At 39.9% G+C, this 18189-nt stretch overlaps 2 protein-coding genes across 3 annotated transcripts; both read left to right on the top strand.

Annotated features, from left to right (window-relative positions):
- The first annotated feature begins 5390 nt into the window (after positions 1–5390).
- LOC128437707 (ubiquinol-cytochrome-c reductase complex assembly factor 3) lies at positions 5391–7848 on the top strand. The gene is made up of 2 exons (XM_053419915.1): positions 5391–5646; positions 7629–7848. The coding sequence occupies exons 1-2, from the start codon at positions 5530–5532 to the stop codon at positions 7758–7760; spliced, it is 249 nt and encodes an 82-aa protein (XP_053275890.1). The 5' UTR covers positions 5391–5529; the 3' UTR covers positions 7761–7848.
- Positions 7849–12696: 4848 nt separating this feature from the next.
- On the top strand, positions 12697–16313 carry sub1b (SUB1 regulator of transcription b). Of its 2 annotated transcripts, none has more exons than XM_053420660.1 (5): positions 12697–12784; positions 14515–14584; positions 14937–15053; positions 15522–15630; positions 15815–16313. In XM_053420660.1, the coding sequence occupies exons 2-5, from the start codon at positions 14516–14518 to the stop codon at positions 15892–15894; spliced, it is 375 nt and encodes a 124-aa protein (XP_053276635.1). In that variant the 5' UTR covers positions 12697–12784; position 14515; the 3' UTR covers positions 15895–16313. The 2 variants fall into 2 exon arrangements, with proteins under 2 accessions (XP_053276635.1, XP_053276636.1); XM_053420661.1 differs by having other exon boundaries at positions 12703–12784; positions 14512–14584.
- Positions 16314–18189: the final 1876 nt, after the last annotated feature.

Here is an 18189-nt window from a genome sequence, read left to right as displayed (position 1 = left end):
TATCACATTTCTGTTGTATATGAGCTGTTAACAGCTCCAACAAATACAGAGCTTTTTCACTCTAATATTCTACAATGTTGATTAAAGTTCAAATTATCCAATATTTCAGCAAAGATAGAGGAACAGCAAAAAAAAAAGAAAACATATTTTTGTATCACAACTTTGTTTTTTGCTCTCCTTTCTTCCATTAATAATCTGATGATCCCTCAGATTTGTCTGGTGTCCATGTCTGTACAACTATATAGTTCAAACTAACACCAGCTGCAGCTAGTACATCAATCATTTATTATTTATTATTAATATTTCATCTAATAATATCATGTTAAATAATCAGTGAGAGACACCAAACCAGTACTTTAGTTAAAGGACCCATCGAATGCCCATTGTACCACAGTTGATATGGTTCCTTGGGGTCTTAATGAAATGTCTGTAACATATTTTGGTCAAAATACCATAAGGATAATTTAAAACGGCACCCTTTTTACCCTGTCTAAAATAGACCTCCTCAGATTGACCGGTTTTGGTGCCCCGCCCCCCTCCCACTGAATCATATGTCAACACTCTGAATACGAAAACATTAATTTGGTGTTGGAAAGCACGTCAGGTCATTTAACTTGTCCTGTCCTTGGACGTCCAGTGAAGTCCTGGCAGTTACACGAGTGTATCATGTTTCAAGATTGCAAAGAATACTGTCTCAGATGAAAAGACCATTTAAGAAATAAAAAAGAAATGAATAACCTAAGGCTTGGAAATTACAATTTCAAATACACACTAAACAAGTGAAAGAGACCAAAGAAGTTGTTGTAGGAATTTGGTAAGGCTGATAGGTTGATGCCGTTGTTTTTGTAAAAAAAAAAAACTTGGAAGGGTAAAGAACTTCTTCTTTGGTCCAAATGACAGCCAGTGTAAATATTATGAAGTCAACAGGGGCCTGCATCAAGTCTGACCGTGGTCAGTATTGAAATATAGTTTTAGACAGAGGATGTGGTTTCAGGTCAGGTTAGCTAGTTCGTTGTCCTTGACCTTACAAAAGAAAAAGCACATAACACGTTTTACATTCAGTTATTGTAAGAACTTACTCAACGGAGTCATCTGCTTTTCTTTGCACTGGTTGGCAGAAATGATGATACCTGCAAGGAGGGTGTGAGCTGCTTTAACAGGTGTGGTAAAGCTGAATGTTTTGCTCGCATACATCAATGTGGTAATCATAACACCCCAGTTCTGCTGTACATCAAAACAGGGGTTGCCTAGAATTAATCTTTCCTAATGTCAGCTGAGGACAGCAAAACAAGGACATTTGATCAAGTTGTGTATCAATTACAACTATTTGCATTTTATAGATGTGTCAGAAGGGAGAGCCAATCTCTACACTACCCTTTGCTTTGAACACTTCTGAACATAAAAAACGATGTAAAACCCATACCCACATATCTAAAACTCAGATACTTCTCAACTTCCCCATGCCAGCATCTATTTAAAACTCTCCAGGACCAGAGACGACATCATACAACGGAGTGATAATGTAAAAAACTTATATAAAAAAACGTTATTTTTATTTTTTATTTATAAATTGATCACGTATCTGAATCTCCCAAATTCAAGTTAGAGGCTTTGCTGCTATATTTGAAGGTCTTGTGCACACACATACTGTAATTTCCATTTGTTACGTTTTAGCAGCTCTTGAAATGTGTTTTTGTCCATCTCTGAGTTTTTGAAACCTCACTGTTGAATATATTCCTGCACAATTTTAAATACACATTATTTGCAAAGCTTAACACATGTTGAAATGATGTATCCGCAAAATATTGTCACACAATAGTTCTACTGATCCAGAACTTTTTCTGACACATACAAATTCTATCTTTTGCGCCCCAACTTTTTCAAGACCCATTGAACAGCTAGTGTCTCTTGATCACTAGACCCAAATTTTGTAGTTCTTACACTGCTCAAGGGTCGAACTTTAAGGTAAGTTTTGGGTCCTGTTGTCATTTTTGAATGGGATTGAATTGGACTTCATACAACCACTTCAAGTTGGAGAGAGCTTTACACATGTGTAGTTATAATAAAGAAAATGATACTTTATACTATAAATCATATGTACACTGATTGGACTGCTCATGAAACTATGCCAGCACAGGGTAATTTGAAAGAATGCTCAGCCCATTATACTCAATTCAGTTCAAGGGGTAGACATGGTAAACAAACATAATAACTGAACGTAAAACTCTTTATGTGCTATTCTTTTTCATTTGCAAGGTCAATGCAGGCCTCTGTTTACTGCATAATATTTCAAATCGCTGTCATTTAAGAGCTGCCAAAAGAAGCAGGACTCATTCTTCAATGGATATATTTTTACAAAACAACAGCATCAGTCAATAAATATCATGAAAACAACTAACAAAAATACTAAATGTATTTCACAGTAGTTGAATATCTGTAAATATCACAATAATATGAATTGAAGTTTAAATGTGTTAACATTAATATATGTAGATTATGATGTATTTTGTAGGGGGTAGTCAAAGCCTACATGGGATAATGTCCATACACGGTGTTAGTAGTGTTGCACGGTGTACCGGTACTAGAAAGGTACCGCGGTACCCTTACGTTAAAAACGATACGGTTTTGCATATTTTTAGTACCGGTACTTCATTGAAATAGCAGCAATCAGAGCGCACTCTCTGTTCCGCTCCCTGTCACTCTGCATGCAGACTGCGAGGGGCGGGGCCGCCAGCTCTCACACATGCAGGCGGCCCTCAGGAGACATGGCTCTTGCCGACCGTTCTCGACTTATTGAAAAGAAAGATGCAAGAAGTGAAATCTGGAAATTATGTGGCGCGACCGGGCGGAGACATAACAGGTGGGGCGCGCGACCGGGAGGTTGAATGTGAGGCGCAACTAATGCCTTGACGTCCGCATCTCTTTAATGGCGGAGCAGTAAAAAAAGTCATTCTTTCTCCGGAGCCAGGGGCCGCAATCCGCGGCTCTTCAGCCCCTCTGCAGCGGCTCCCTGTACAGTGTTCATATGTTGAGCGGTAACGTGAGGGAACGTCACGTTAATATGTCACGGCTCCTGGTTTTATCATGCTGGCCTGATACGATGCTGATTTGACAAATTAACGTGACTTTCCCTCACATTAAAGGCCTAATTATAGTCCTGCGACTGCAACCGCGGAAGGCCACGCAGCTGCATCGACAGACTCGTTTTGGTTTATGCTTCACCAACGTGTTGCGCGTGTTGCAACGCAATTCACCGCCAGAACCATAGGCGGAGTAACGTTTTTTTTTTTCAAAGACAAAACACACAAAGAAGAGACGTCTTCTTCTTCGTCGACTGTTTATTTACATCGCCACTCCGGCTCCTCATAGCCTATTTCTGGCGGACAAATCGGCCAGTCAGTGACGGGTTATGCAAGTGGTCATACTTTCGGATCTCTTCTGCCAAGTGCTCTTCTATTTGGTCCATATTCGTTATTCTAAATCTTCCGTGATTTCCGCGTATTGTGGGGCATGAAACCGGAAACTAGACTCCGGACGGGATGTAGTAAGCAGACCAATCACAAGCCTTGCGGGCTGCGTGAGGCACGCGTCGCTTTGTCGTGTAGTTAAGGCCAATGTATGCTTCTGCGTTTTGACGGACACGGACAGATAGGACCGCCCTCTCCAACGTGGAACGCCCTCTGCGTGCCTCTCCGAGGCTCCTCGGAGAGCTTTTCGTGCCGTGCTCATTTTTCTAACTATACGTCGAAATGACGGACAGCCCACGGATAGCACTTGGCTGTGATTGGTCCGCTAACGCCAGCATTTCGGAATGGAAACTTCCTGTTCCATTCCCTACATCACAATAAACCAAAATCACAACTACGACTCTATGATTAATGTGACAAGTGTGTTAAGCCAGCGGCGTTGTCCGGCTGACGGTGGCTGGTTAGAGCACTTACAGCATGTGTGTACGGTCACATGAGGTTATAACGAACTTTGATAACGGGGGTAGCGGGCTAGCCACCATGCTAACTGCGGTGGGAACAGTGCAAAAAACCCGCTGACTTTAATCCCACGGCTCATGACACTGTTTCTCAAACACCGTCAGGTTAGAAGCAAACACTTGGTAGTAGCTAGTATCGGGTGTCCGTGCTGACTGTGTGTGGAAGTTGGGGGGGGGGGGGGAGCTAGCTGCCTCCGTGTAGCTTCAAGCTGTTGCAGCTGTTGAATTAGCAACGCAGTTTGGAAACAAGACCGGGGAACCGCTGCGCTAAGACACGATAACAAAAGCATTTTGACCCGCTGGGTGTCACTTTATTCAGCAAAAACTGTCGCGTCATCACCATCCTTTTTCTGTTAGTTGCCATCGTTCACTGTGTGTGAGGAGCCGGGAGGATGTAAATAAACCAGCGTGGACTTCTTCTATATACCTCATGAGGTAGGCTTGTCTAAGCTCGACTTCCGTCTCGCCATCTACTGTTCTGGCGGTGAATTGTTTTCACAACAAAAAGGCTCGTAGAACTATAAATCAAAAAGGGTCCGTCCGATCCGTCCGTCCGTCATTCCGAAACGGACTCGGAGAAGCATACTGAGGCCTTTAGAAAAATTGGCGGACGCACGCAAGCCCGCAGAGGGGACGAAAGGGGCGTGTTGCGTGTCTTGCGTGCATGCGTGCGTGCAACCCGACTGGTCTTAAGGCCTTAAGGCCGAATTATAGTGTTGTAATATATTGAGATATCTGTTCATTTGCTATCCGGCATGCTTAAAGTTCTCTCACTGAAGGTCGTCTTCACCCAGAGGCTGTTTTCTGCTGTCCGGCCACATGTTTGTCGATGACCCCTGGCTCCCCCTGTCCTCCTGCCTCGTCCAACTTTGACCTATGGCTGATGTTAGTCTGGGCTGATCTGTCAGTAATATATATGCAACGAGGGGTTTATACATTACTTAAGCATTTCAACTTTCTTCTACCAATATCTTCTCTCCAAGCTATTTCAGAGGAAAATGTACTTTCCGCTCCAAATTTGACAGCTTTAGTCACTATTTACTTTAAAGGTGACTATTTTACACAACAAATGATAAAATATTTTAAAATACTTCACATTTTAGAGGTTAAATCAGTGGTCTCCAACCTTTTTAGCTTCTAATGTTTGATAAATCAAAACTGGTTTCATTTCATCAAATCATCCTATTTCTACATATGTAAGAGACGTTTCTACATCCTAACAATCAATAAAATGCTCCTGTGCTTCAAAACTAAATCTTCTGGAACTCTTAAAGTGGAGCACACACTGAATGTTTAAGACTGCCTGCATCACGGATGTAGCATCACTGGGTGCATTAATCCCCACAGTCCAACCAGTTGGCGGCGGTAATGTACTATTTCTTTGTGTGAACCACTACTAAACCCCCGAAAAGAAGAAGTCCCAGCTTGCACTGCTGCCGTTGCGTTACTAAACGGGCCGGAAGCCGATGTGTGTGTAGGTGAAATATTGTGTGGGCCGTGGAACAGTCACAGTGTCCGTTACTGTGTGGCATCCCTGCTCCAGGATGAGCGGTGTGCGAACCATCCTGAGCTCCATCGCGATGGTCACTTTCCTGGGGGTCGGCTTTGGCGCGTGGTCGGTGATAGCGCCAGGAGAAGAGAGACGGAAAGAGCTGCTCAAGGTGACAGAGCTGAAAGGCTTCCGGCGTGTGATATGGACTGTGTCTGTTGTCACTTATACAAGCTTACAGTGGCCGTTTTCTGATATAAACCCCGGAGAATGTCCGCCCGATAGGGTCAGGACTGTCTCCGGAGGTTTCCAGTCACACATGAAAAACAGGAGATTCTCCGCTCAGACGCGTTCACAACACAGACATGACCGAAGTGTCCAGGTGAGGGTTGGTGCAGCAGGCAGAGACAGGATGTTATGTATTGATGCAGAGATCACCCGTTTTGGTTACTGCCCATTGACCCCTCAGCCACAGCCGCCCCATAACTTTATCAATAGCATTTTTCCAAAAGAGAATGTCAAGACTGTACCCCCATGAGAAAGAATTTAGTGGGAGATATGACAGGTGCGACACATTGTATTGTCGGCTCCAAGTGACATTGACTTTACTCTGTGGACGATAAATGGTGGGATAGGCCAACACAGGGATTTATAGCACCCTACAGCACTGATATTAGTTCTGATGCAATAGGCAAACATTGGGGATAAATGCATTGGGGAAAATAGTAAAAAAATGTACATTGTTATTTGATATTCCGAACTAGCAACTAGAGTTTTTAAAATTAGCCCAAAAAACTACAACCATGTTTTTTTGCAAGCAATTTCAAGAAAAACAAGCCCATCTGGCAACCTTGATGGCACCACTTTTTCATTTTGAGATATTTGTATTCTTTTGGCACTTGCTAGAAACGTCATCAACACTCGTACTCACCTGTAGGGAGAGCCTCCGGTCACCTGTAACCCTACAGGTGAGTACTACTAATCAGGAGAAGTCTATTTGAGTGCACAGTAGGAGATCTCCGGCTGGATTTACCAGCAGGGTGGGGCTACAAGACTGAATGTGGGGTTTGATGATCGCTTCTAACACACCAAAGACAAAGATGTTAAGAGAGTTTATGGTGATATGAACCGATGCAGGTGTCTGTGCTGTGAGCAAAATCCCGTAATCTCTGCAGTAAAGTGAATACATTACAATGTGTCTCTGCCTGCTGCACCCCCCTGCACGTGAATCTTGCGGATAATTTGTTTTTGTTTTAAATGCATCTGAGCAGAAAAATCAAATTTTCAGTCTGAAACCGGCTACAAAGACCAAAGCTTCTGTGTTAAGGACTTAGACCTTGCTTAACAGTTGTTAAATAACTGAGAGAGGGACACAGTATCCTCTTTAAAGAAGGAACATGAAGAGGAGGCATCGGGTCTAAAACTTAACAGTATATAGTAGTCATTCAGGTTGAGCTGTGCCTCTCCCGAGGCCTGCAGTGGGATTCAGAATCTATGCTTGTCTGTTTTTCCGTGATACTAAGCTTGTCGCTTAATATCAGAGTAAATCATCATGGTAACTCATGATGAACTGCTAACCAGTATATAGTAGTCATTCAGGTTGAGCTGTGCCTCTCCTGAGGCCTGCACTGGGATTCAGAATCTATGCTTGTCTGTTTTTCCGTGATACTAAGCTTGTCGCTTAATATCAGAGTAAATCATCATGGTAACTCATGATGAACTGCTAACCTGTTTGGAGCAGTTAAAGTTCCAACTACCAGATTAATACCATGGCTGTGTCACTATTTAGGGACTTTTATTTAGAGATCTTTATGATGAGCTCATCTGCAAAAGAAAAATCACTTATGGCATACAACAACAACGTCAGCCGGTATAAAAGCTGGTTGAACAACCATGTTTAAATGTAGAAATAAACTAGTTTGTCTCACATTTTATGCTGTGAAGCTCTGCTCTTAAAGTTTACATTTGTCCCTGTATTCTGTATACCAGGAATTCTGACTTTACATTTACAAAGGCTATTTCATAACTGAAAGGAAAGTTTGAAATTCTTATTTATATGTGTTCTATGAGACAATTGTACTATAGAGGTCATGAGAGGTCAATATGCTCTTTAATGATCTCATTTGGTAATGTATATTTTGTGCTTCTCATCAGAATCTGCCTGAATCAAACCCAGTGCGAATGGAAGAGACGAGGAGGAGGAATGCTCTGGTGATGCAAGCGCTAAAGGAGGCTGCAGAAACTAATGACAACATTGCAAGAGAAATGCCAGCAACTTGGAAATAGACTTTTTGGCAAAATCTCCATTTGTTGACTGCAGATGACATACAAGGCCTCTAACCGTTCCAATAAAGATGGACATTATATTATTTTACACTGAGGTTGTTGTCTAATTTGCTGATCTAACTTTTCTATTATGTGTTTTCATACCACTGGGTGTTGAAAATGATTAGTTAAACTCTCTAAATACCAGACTAAATTTTATCCATCTAATAACTTAAAATATTCTTGAGCGGCTGTCAGCTTATTTTAGTTGAACCTGCGGAGGATTAAACTAAAGGCAGATAGACCCAAGAAGTGCAGGAGGCTGCAGTGAATCTGAGTGTGTGCTGAAGTGTGTGGGTGAAGGACTTCAGTCAGCCAATGTCTGCAGAGGATTTCAAACAAATTATTAGTTCTGATGGTTTAGTATGACTTTGACATTTTCACCTGTCTAGTCACACTTAGGTTACAAGGTATTAAGAGGGCTTTAAATCTACAACACCGTTTTGTTTGTAGTGATGAAAACGCATTCAAAGCAAAGCTGACACTTCGTACTTAGAATTAAAAATGTCCATGAAAAGCTAATTGAATTGACTTTATTATTGACAACATGGCATGACTTTGGATGATAATCAGCTCCTCCGGGTCGGTATTTAAACTTATCGGAAGCAGCTGTTTACCTCTCACCTGCTTTATTCTGCCTGCCTGACTGACACGACTAAGCTCAAATACTTTTTACAGTTTGAAATTATATTTTTTCGTAGTGATGTTTATCACATATGTTAAGCAATACCTAGATCAGATCCATGGGTATTTTAATAGAAGTCAGTTTGTATATTAGGGAACCATGTGTCGGTTGTTGACAACAAGCTCTTTTGCCAGAATAGGTTGTGCTGTAAACATGTGTAACGATTATTTTATTCTGCCTTTAAATTAATACAGTTTTTATCGGATCATATCATTCGGACAATGTTGTGTTTATCTCACATATTTTACTTCAGTCAGCACTGCTTGCTTGAAGAAGATTTTCCACCTTCTGCAATTCCCCATGATTCAAGTCAAATATTTTTTTCATATTGTGCAAAATCATAGCAGACGTTGTGGTTTTGGTAAATGGTTTTGTATTTATATAGTGCTTTTCTAGTCTTGATGACCACTCAAAGCTCTTAACAGTACAGTTTTACATTCACCCATACACACACACAGTCGTACAGTGCATCTTTTAGCTGAATGTTCTATGGGAGGCAATACGGGGTTCAGCATCTTACCCAAGGACACTTCAGCATGCAGATTTGGAAGACTGGGGATCGAACTGCCGACCTTCATGTATGAAGACGACTGCTCTACACCTCAGCCACAGCCGCCCCATAACTTTATCAATAGCATTTTTTCAAAAGAGATTGTCATGACTGTACCCCCATGAGAAAGAATTTAGTGGGAGAGTTAGTAGAATATGGCACAGGTCCGACCCATTGTATTGTCAGCTCCAAATGCATGTTTCAGTCTAATAGACCTTTGTCTGGCATCGTCAAGTGAACACCACAGCGAGAGAAGGGCTCACTGAGCCTTTTATTAGCAACTGCAAATTCGTACAATCAGCCAATTAACTGTCAGCAGCTCAGTGTTTGACATCCTGCAGATACAATTCAGGAGCTTCAGTTAGTATTCACATCAAAATGATTAAAACATGTGATCTCAGTGACTTTGACATGATTGTGAGTTTGAGAACTTCTGATGCTGTTGATCTGAGATTTTATCACGCAATAGTCTTTACAGTTTTTAGTCAATATGGAGAAAAGACAAACAAAGAAAAACAAAACATCCAGTTAGTAACAGGCCAGAGAGGTGTCTCTGGGGTCAGTGTGAAGTAAAACTTGCTCTTTGAGGAGCAAATGTTACCTCTGAATACGATGGTCACATGTTATTGTTTGTTATAATGGGGAAGGCTCTTTTCTAATCCGCTATCACTATCAATCTGAATCAATAATCATTGGTGATCATTTAAATTTGAACCCCAATGAATGGATGCAAGGGACCTAATGATTATTTTATTAACTTAAATACAACAATGCTCATATGGAAGGAAATACATCCAAATCTATCACAGGTTTTGAGTTAAGCCAAATGTTCAATTTCTAGAACCCCTGCTGTCTCTGATGTAATCTGATCGCTGCCTTATTATAATTGGAACTATTTGTTAAATTCAGAGAACATTCAGACATATCTTATTTTAAGGGATTCTGCAATGTTATTAAAAATCTTATCAAACCTTGTTTGTCCAACAGGAGTTTTTTAATGCACTCATAAATCTACAGTATAAATCTGATAAATTGCACTCAACTAAATCAAGGGCAAAATGGACTGAGCAGGGACAAAAACACTTCTTAACAGGGGAGAAAGAAAACAGCCATGCTTCTAACAGTAATTGGGAATAGGAAGTTTTTGTTTAGTCTTTAATCTGAATTCTGCTCAATTGGAATCAGAGTTCATAAAACTGTGCGAACCTCAGCTGAAAAACCAGCATGATCTACATCTACATAAGTTGTGTGGTAAGGACTTCAAGAATTCTCTTGACCTAATTATTCTCACCAAACCAGGCAAAGAAAAACCAAATAGACTAAAGACATGTCTGAATGTACATTACAACATTCTTTCAGGTTGGAACAATGTATAAAATTGTGTCCAAGACTCAGTCTCGCTTTGTGGGGGAAAAAATGCTCTATTCTGAATAATATTCCTAACATTTCTAATCCTAACCCTAACCCAGACTCAACACGTTTTTTTTTAATCTGAATCTGAAAGAACAGTCAGTCCACTTAATGTTTCATTTTGTAACAACAGATGCAATCCAATGAAAATAAAATATTGTTTTGAATAGCACTGTTCAAAACAAGTGTTTGGTTAATGGACAGTGGGATAACTTAAAATTGTGACTCCGGTAGCAAAATTGACAGGCAAGACTAAAACACATTCTCACAAAGACAGGCTGATGCAGTGAAGTGTTATTTATCTCAATTTCATACATTTACAAAAAGGCAGGTGGGTGGATGGGCAGGCAGAACAGTACTGGGAAACTTGAATCCAGAAATAGGAAGCAAGGAAAAAGGTAAAGACACAAAAACCAAAGGAAACAGAGACCCAGTGATCTGATCAGGCATTGGCGAAGTGTAGCATATGTACTGACTGGCATTATGGGAAAACCAGGGCTTCTTGTAAATGAAGATACTAAACAGATTTGGGGTAGTTGGGTGAGGAGAAAGGAAAAAAGCCCAGGGACATCTGGTGAGTAAATGGAAAATGGTGGGTCTGTAGAGATAACAGTCCAGAGGCTGGAGAATGAAGGAGGGAGGAAATCAGACAGATCAGATCCTGACAACATATGTGTCCATATATCCTGCAGGTGTAACTGATGTTTGGGTTGATCAAAGCCTTATGCCATCTTGTTCTCTGGGTCTTGTGTCCCAGATGTTATGGTCTTGAAAAATAAAATGTTAACTTTAAGTTAAGATTTTGGTTTACAGCTCAAAAACCTGAATATCTCACAAGACATTTGATCCTGTTTGGTAACAAATTATCTTTTGATGGCTACTGATGATGTAATGTGCTCAGTCCCTGTTCCGCCAGATGTTAGTACTTTGATCCTTTTGATCACTGCATCCTGATGGAGAGGCCGAGGGCTGGATGGGTCAGTTTTAGGACCAATTTAAATGTTTTGCTCATGCTTCCCCTTGGGTACAACATTAAATGGCAAGCCTTTCATTTCATTGCTATGCTGATGACAGAGCCACTGACCCTGGATCACTAATTTCACTTCATAACTGCCATGGTGACGTCCAACTCTGGATAAATCAAAACTTCAGGCTGAACGATTGTTGAAGTCGCTTCCCAGCACATAACCAAACAGATACTGCCATCTGCTGGTTCACAGTTAGAATATATCAAGCATGCTGCTCTCTTGTTGGACAGTTACTCAAGTTTTGAACAGCAAACAAACAAAAACTACTTGTTTAACAATCTAAAAAACTCAAAAATGTGATCTATGTTATCTTTCAAAGAAATATGGGCCCGTCCCCATATTACCTCTTTGCCTCATGCAGTTTGTAGCTTGAGATATTTTATCAGGGGTCTGAGGTGACAGAGCATTAAGAGATGCCTGAGGAAATCAGGTCAGCAGAATCGATTACATCTTTTAAATCTCTCCTTACATATTTATTTAAAGCTTTTTCAGATTTTTACTTAAATTTATTATCTTTACTTGACTATTTGACATTATTGATTTTAACAGACTTTTATTGGTTTTAATTATTTAAATATTTTGCATAGGCTACTTTTATACTGTCCTGTTTATGACACATTTAAAAATTTGTTGGTTGTCATTTTTGGAAATCTTTGGAGCCGTATTATTTGTAAGAAACAATTTCTCAAATTAACTTCCCTGAATTGTATTTTTAATAATCCCATTTATAGTGTCTTCATAAGACTCCTTTTCGTTTAAATCGTGTTCAATTAATTTAATTTGAAAATCACATTTTAAGATTTTCAAGAGGTTTTGTAGAATTATTGTCACGTTGTACTGAAGTCTGTTGTATTTAATTATAGTCAGGCTGTACTGAAGTCTGTTGTATTTAATTATTGTCAGGCTGTACTGATGTCTGCTGTAATTAATTATTTTCATGTTGTACTGGTCTCTGTTGTATTTAGTTATGTTGTACTGATGCCTGTTGTATTTAATTATTGTCACGCTGTACTGATGCCTGTTGTATTTAATTATTGTCACGCTGTACCGATGTCTGTTGTATTTAATTATTGTCATGCTGTACTAATATCTGTTGTATTTAATTATTGTCAGGTTGTACTAATATCTGTTGTATTTAATTATTGTCAGGTTGGACTGATGTCTGTTGCATTTAATTATGTTGGACTGATGTATGTTTGTGTGTATTCTGCTGGTATTAAATAAAGTGTCGGAATAAAACCGACAGAGCTCGCGCCAGGAAACTACAGCTTCCGTTTCCTGTGAAGAAACCCGCTCTACTCCATCACATCATGTAAGCATTATCACTTTGAACGGTTAAAGCCTGTGTTTTTCCCGCGAGTCTTGTTCTCATAGACCAGCTCGGTGTTTAACTGCACAGTTATCATTGTATGGTGCCTGGTTAAACGAAGTCCAGCGCCTGGCGACATCGCGTACGTCTGCTAATGTTAGCTTCCGCGGCTAATCTGTGCAGATAGCGCATAGCGTGCTAGCTAATGTGCGTGTGCACAGGTCCAGTCTCACTACAGCCCTTTGGACCGAGTGTACGTGATCTTTCTACGCGACATGATTTGCCTAAAGGTGGAACCGTCCAAAGTCAATAGAGACAAGTCCCTAAATGTAGAATGAAACTCTACAACAATTAAACAAAGGAAATGAAAATACGTTCATATATATATATATATATATATATATATATATATAGTGTGTGTGTGTGGTTAGATGGTTATGTGTACCTAATTTGGCATTCCCCTGTTGTGAAGGTTAATACCTAAGCCGCCTTGCATCATGTGGATTTACGGTTGAACACTATCCTCAGCTGCTCACTGAGCTAACCATGTTTCCTCACAACGCACAGAGTAGCATCACTTTCCTCTGTTCTGAAGTAATACTATCTAACCGTAAAAAAAAAAGCGATTTTAACCTGTTTCCAAAACTGAGACATTTCCTTACCATTGGATGCTCTCTGTTTGGATTAGAAAATAGTTTTCCTCCATCGCAGGGTTCTTATTTTCCTGAAGAACCATAAGTGGGTTGTAGATTGATCTCAATATTACAATCACCGATCGGTGGGCACAAGAGCTCAGTGTGATACTCCGGTGTTTCATTGAATGTCTGTGTGGATAGACAGTTTGATTTGTGTGACAAGAGGCAAAATAGGTTTCTACTGTTCTGTGCCACACGGGGCTGAGGGAATAGAGCAGGTAACCCTCTAACCAGAAGTTTGGTTCGATCTCAGTCTTCCCCATTTCCCCACTGGGCAAGATACTGAACCCCTGCTGCTCATAGATACACTGTATGATTGTGTGTGTGAATGGCATAAAATGCTTCGAGGGGCTGTGAGAAGTAGAAAAGCACATTCAATTACTGTTTACACTCTTGGGAATCACCACCATGCAGTAGAAAGAGTCTTCCGAAGCAGAAGCCTCATTCAACCGGTTGTTTTTTGCTGCTGTTTATTTTATTATCCTACAGATCACTGTCCTGCTTTTAGCTGAAGTGGATTCAAAGTCAAAATGTAGTCAGACATCTGTCTCTATGTAACTGGATTTTATTAATAATACAATATCATCAATATAAGTGTAATGAAAACAATGAGATGTATATAAATTAAACACTCTGTGGGAAAAACATTAGACTCATCATGCCAGTTTCCTTGTAGGTTAAAGAACCAGTAACTAGCTGCGTACCACATTTCTGTGTTGAATTACACTTTTTTTATTATCTGCCTGTACATCTAATATGTCCCCAATCAGTCACTGATCACTGACACCATTCCTTTTATCTCTATTGACTCAAAGGAAATAGTGCAAGGAGAAAAATGATTCATTAAGGATTAAATTAGTTTTGTGCACACTAGCATCTTGTAATAAACTGTGCTGAAATTATACAGACTAAGGGATGTTTTCACCTGATTTGAATGGGAGCTCGAGAGGAAACTGTCCTGGTTGCATATGTCTCTGCATGATAGTCTTTTGAATGAACACTTAAGAGTGGTATCTGATCTGATCCCTCTCTCAGCAGAATGCCTAAATCAAAGGAAGTGCTCTCTTCCACATCTGGAAGTGACTCTGACAGTGAAGTGGAGACCAAGGTTTGTGATTAAATATTTAAGATGTTTTTACTTTATATATGCACTTTGAGTATGTCTTGGCATAAAAAATGAACCACTGAGGGCAGATGTTATTTTGTGATGTTGGGTGACTTGCGCTCAGCTACATTTCAAAGCAAAATGGCCCAAAGCCTCTTAAAGCACCACAACAGAAGAAGAGCAGCTGTTCTAGAGAATACCTGGTTCTTTGATGAAAAGGCCGTCATAGGAATAAGCCTGTGGACTTCTAACACTCAAGGATAGTAGTCATGTGTGAGAAGAGTGTTTCGGAGCAGGAATTTCTACTCTCATATCATTTTCTCACAGTCTGCATATATTTGTCTGTTCTTTATAGGCAAAGAGAAAGAAGCCAAGTGTACAGGAGAAACCAGCCATGAAACCAAAGAGTGGAGAGAGCTCCAAGCCTGGAGGATCATCCAAGGCCAGTAATAGTGATGACAACATGTTCCAGGTGGGCATCACTTGTAGTTTCAACTTTTAAGAAATTGCATTTAATTTTAGGTCATACTAAGGATTGTGCAAATTTAACAGTAATATGCATGTACATTTTTAAATTCAAAGTTAAATCTACTATCAGATCAAATAAAGTTGCTATAATTCCCTATTGTAGAGTCTCTTCATATACACTGCACAATGTTATGCTCTCTGGATGGAAAGATCATTTTAGTTAATAACTTCAAGATTGTAGCTCGATTTTGTGTGAGTGGCATACACGTGATATATTATTGTTCTAGGCTATATCTAGGATTAGTTAGGATAGAAGGCGATAAAATGTATTTATTCCCAAAAATGTTGCGTGGAGAAGGCTTATCAGTATTATTTATGTAGGCCAATGTGCCCCACACAAAAACATAATGAGGGGGGGGAACGGAGGAAACCTCAGGACGAGCAAAAGTTGACAGGAGTTTGCTCATTGCAGATTGGAAAGATGAGATACGTCAGTGTGAGGGACTTCAAAGGTAAAGTCCTGATTGACATCAGAGAGTACTGGATGAACCAAGATGGGGAAATGAAGCCGGGGAAGAAAGGTAATGACCTGTGTTATCCGTGCATATGCTTCAGATAATTTTTATGAAGTTTCAGTGACATACATATGCTGGATATCATGTAAAAAAGTACAACAGGACATGGAAAGATGGATGTTTGATGTTTTAGTGGTTTGCAGTTGTTGTGTAAGACGCAGTTTGAAGCTCTGTTTAAAATTTCTTTTAGGCATCTCCCTGAATCCTGAACAATGGAACCAGCTGAAGGACCAGATATCAGAAATTGATGATGCCATTAAGAGAATATAAGCATTCCTTTTAGTGTTATCTGATATGTTTTGTAATGAGCCTGGGGATGTTTTCTAATGGACTTGTTTAATTAGTAGTTGTGTAGATCCAGTGTTGTCTGCATACTCCTGTTTCTGTGTGAAACTTCTTTTTGAGCTGTTGTAGTGAAGTTATTGGTGGATGAGAAGGTGGTTTATCATTTAAAGTTGCTGACTTGGGTTCATCAATACAGCACAGTTTTTATATAAATTAATACAAACAAGGCACTCACCTTATATTGTTAAAATGTAAGTTCATGTTCATAAGACTTTGCTTCTTTTGATCTTTGTAATATAAAGTATAGTACTTATAGTTCTGAAAGCCAGGCCCTGCTTGTCATACTGTATGTGCATAATTAGTTTCATGGTTTAGGTTTGAAAATAAAAGATGCTATGAAACAATCTTGCTTATAGTGTTTGAAAGGATCATTTCAACCAGGTTACTGTTTACTGCATAACTCTGTCACTCAACAAGCTTATGATCAGTGAAAATTAATGTCAGGCTTGTGGATACATTTTCACAACATGATAGTATATTAATATAATATCACATACCATGTTTGTGAGAAGATGTATAGATCAAATAATTTACTGTCGACACCAAAAAGGTGCTTCAAAAGTTACTCCTAAAATTGTCATGAAATGCATGTACACGTAGTCCATAATTATAAGGTATGAAGTTTTATGTGTTAAACCAAGAGTGTCCTGTTAAGGAGAAAAAATCCTTCTTCGAGGATGGTCGCAGTTTCCTTTTCACACATGAACAACGCAGTCTCTGGAGCGTTCAGGTGAGGGCCGGTGCAGAGGCATCATCAAATGTACAGTATTCATTCCACTATGGAGATAATCACATTTTTTGTTTACAACACATAGAGACCAGTGTCAGCCCTTATCACCAAAAACTCTTGACATCTCTGTTGGTGTCTTCTCTGTGTATGGCATGTAAATTATCTGTATTTATATAACGCTTTTCTAGTTTTGATGACACTCAAAGTGCCTTACAGTACAGTGTTTGCACTTCACACACATTCATACAGTGCATCTATGGGAAGCATTCTTTCTATGACACTGAGATTATTTATTTCCTTTTCAGTTTTGCATCTGTTGCCCATTAGAAATGTCATCAACACACCCACTCACTCGCAGGGAATCCTGCGGAGGATCTCCTTTGTTCTCACATTGGCTCACTCAGACATTCTCTGGAGTTTTTACTAGGGGGCTGGCTGGAGAAAATGGAGAAAGTCTGGAGGCTTCCTCCCACTGTCTGAAAGCGGTTAAAGAGTGCAGCATTAGAACTTGCAGACAAAATTATAATAATTCATAAAAATATCTTTCCACTGTTGCCATGGATACTTACCCTACCTACTTCTCTTGACTGGTGCGGTCCCTTTCAGGCTTGATTTCAAGCTGAGGCACGGTATCGATCAATGTCAGACTGGAATATGTTCTCTACCAAGTTCCTCTGTATCTGCTCTGTGAGCATTAGCGTCCAGAGCAGCAGGTTTAGATGTGTGCTGCACCTACTGTTTGTATGTTGACAGTGTGCTTAGACAGTGAATGTAAGTACTTTTACATTTTACATCAATCTAATTGAGGTTGGAAGTCAGTTACTACTCTGTCTACTGTGGACATTTCATTAACACAATACAACTCAAATGTATAGTTTTTCACATTTACTTATACTTACTATTTACATAGTTTAGAGAATAAGTTGGACCCACTTCATCAATCTCTTACATTTGGTGAGTTCAGTACAGAGAGGAGGTATAGAAATGCTTCAACAAATACTGATATAACCTTTTCTCTAGCAGTTTATCATAACAGTGAGACATTCCAGCAGTAAGTCAAGCTTACGTCTTATTAGCCTGTGTACCACTACTATATTGTACATCAGCTCCTCTCATATTGCCTCTGTGTATTTGCTCTGAGCACATACTCATGTGTTCAACTCCAAATCAGCCGTTCTTTCAGATGGACAATTGCGGGATTGCCGTAACAAGACCATTTCCCTGAAACATTAGGGTGTCCCGACTGTGTAAATTTCACAGCATCTTGACGCCTTCTGTGAAAGAAAAAGTGTGATGGTAGCTGTTTGATCAACATTTACAGCTTACTGGTCCCTGTCAAGTTAGGAAGGGGGGGGGGGGGGTATTTGTTGACATTTCCCAGGCACTTGCTGCAGTGTGGACACATGTTTCCAACCAGGAGTGACACCTAACAAAGCCAGGGTGAAAAACGTGCTCTTCAGATGGTTCCATCTCTGTGCCACTGTTTACTC

Source organism: Pleuronectes platessa, chromosome 4 (assembly GCF_947347685.1).
Source record: "Pleuronectes platessa chromosome 4, fPlePla1.1, whole genome shotgun sequence".
In the NCBI taxonomy this organism is placed as follows: Eukaryota; Metazoa; Chordata; class Actinopteri; order Pleuronectiformes; family Pleuronectidae; genus Pleuronectes; species Pleuronectes platessa.
Note: the sequence above shows the minus strand (reverse complement) of the source record. Positions and strands in the feature narration are given on the sequence as shown.

Bases quoted from the DNA above. Each gene is read 5' to 3' on its own strand.
- sub1b (XM_053420660.1), top strand. From the start codon at position 14,516: ATGCCTAAATCAAAGGAAGTGCTCTCTTCCACATCTGGAAGTGACTCT. The intron at 15,054-15,521 runs GTGGGCATCACT...TGCTCATTGCAG, and splicing joins GTGATGACAACATGTTCCAG to ATTGGAAAGATGAGATACGT. The intron at 15,631-15,814 runs GTAATGACCTGT...AATTTCTTTTAG, and splicing joins AATGAAGCCGGGGAAGAAAG to GCATCTCCCTGAATCCTGAA.
- LOC128437707 (XM_053419915.1), top strand. From the start codon at position 5,530: ATGAGCGGTGTGCGAACCATCCTGAGCTCCATCGCGATGGTCACTTTC. The intron at 5,647-7,628 runs GTGACAGAGCTG...GCTTCTCATCAG, and splicing joins GACGGAAAGAGCTGCTCAAG to AATCTGCCTGAATCAAACCC.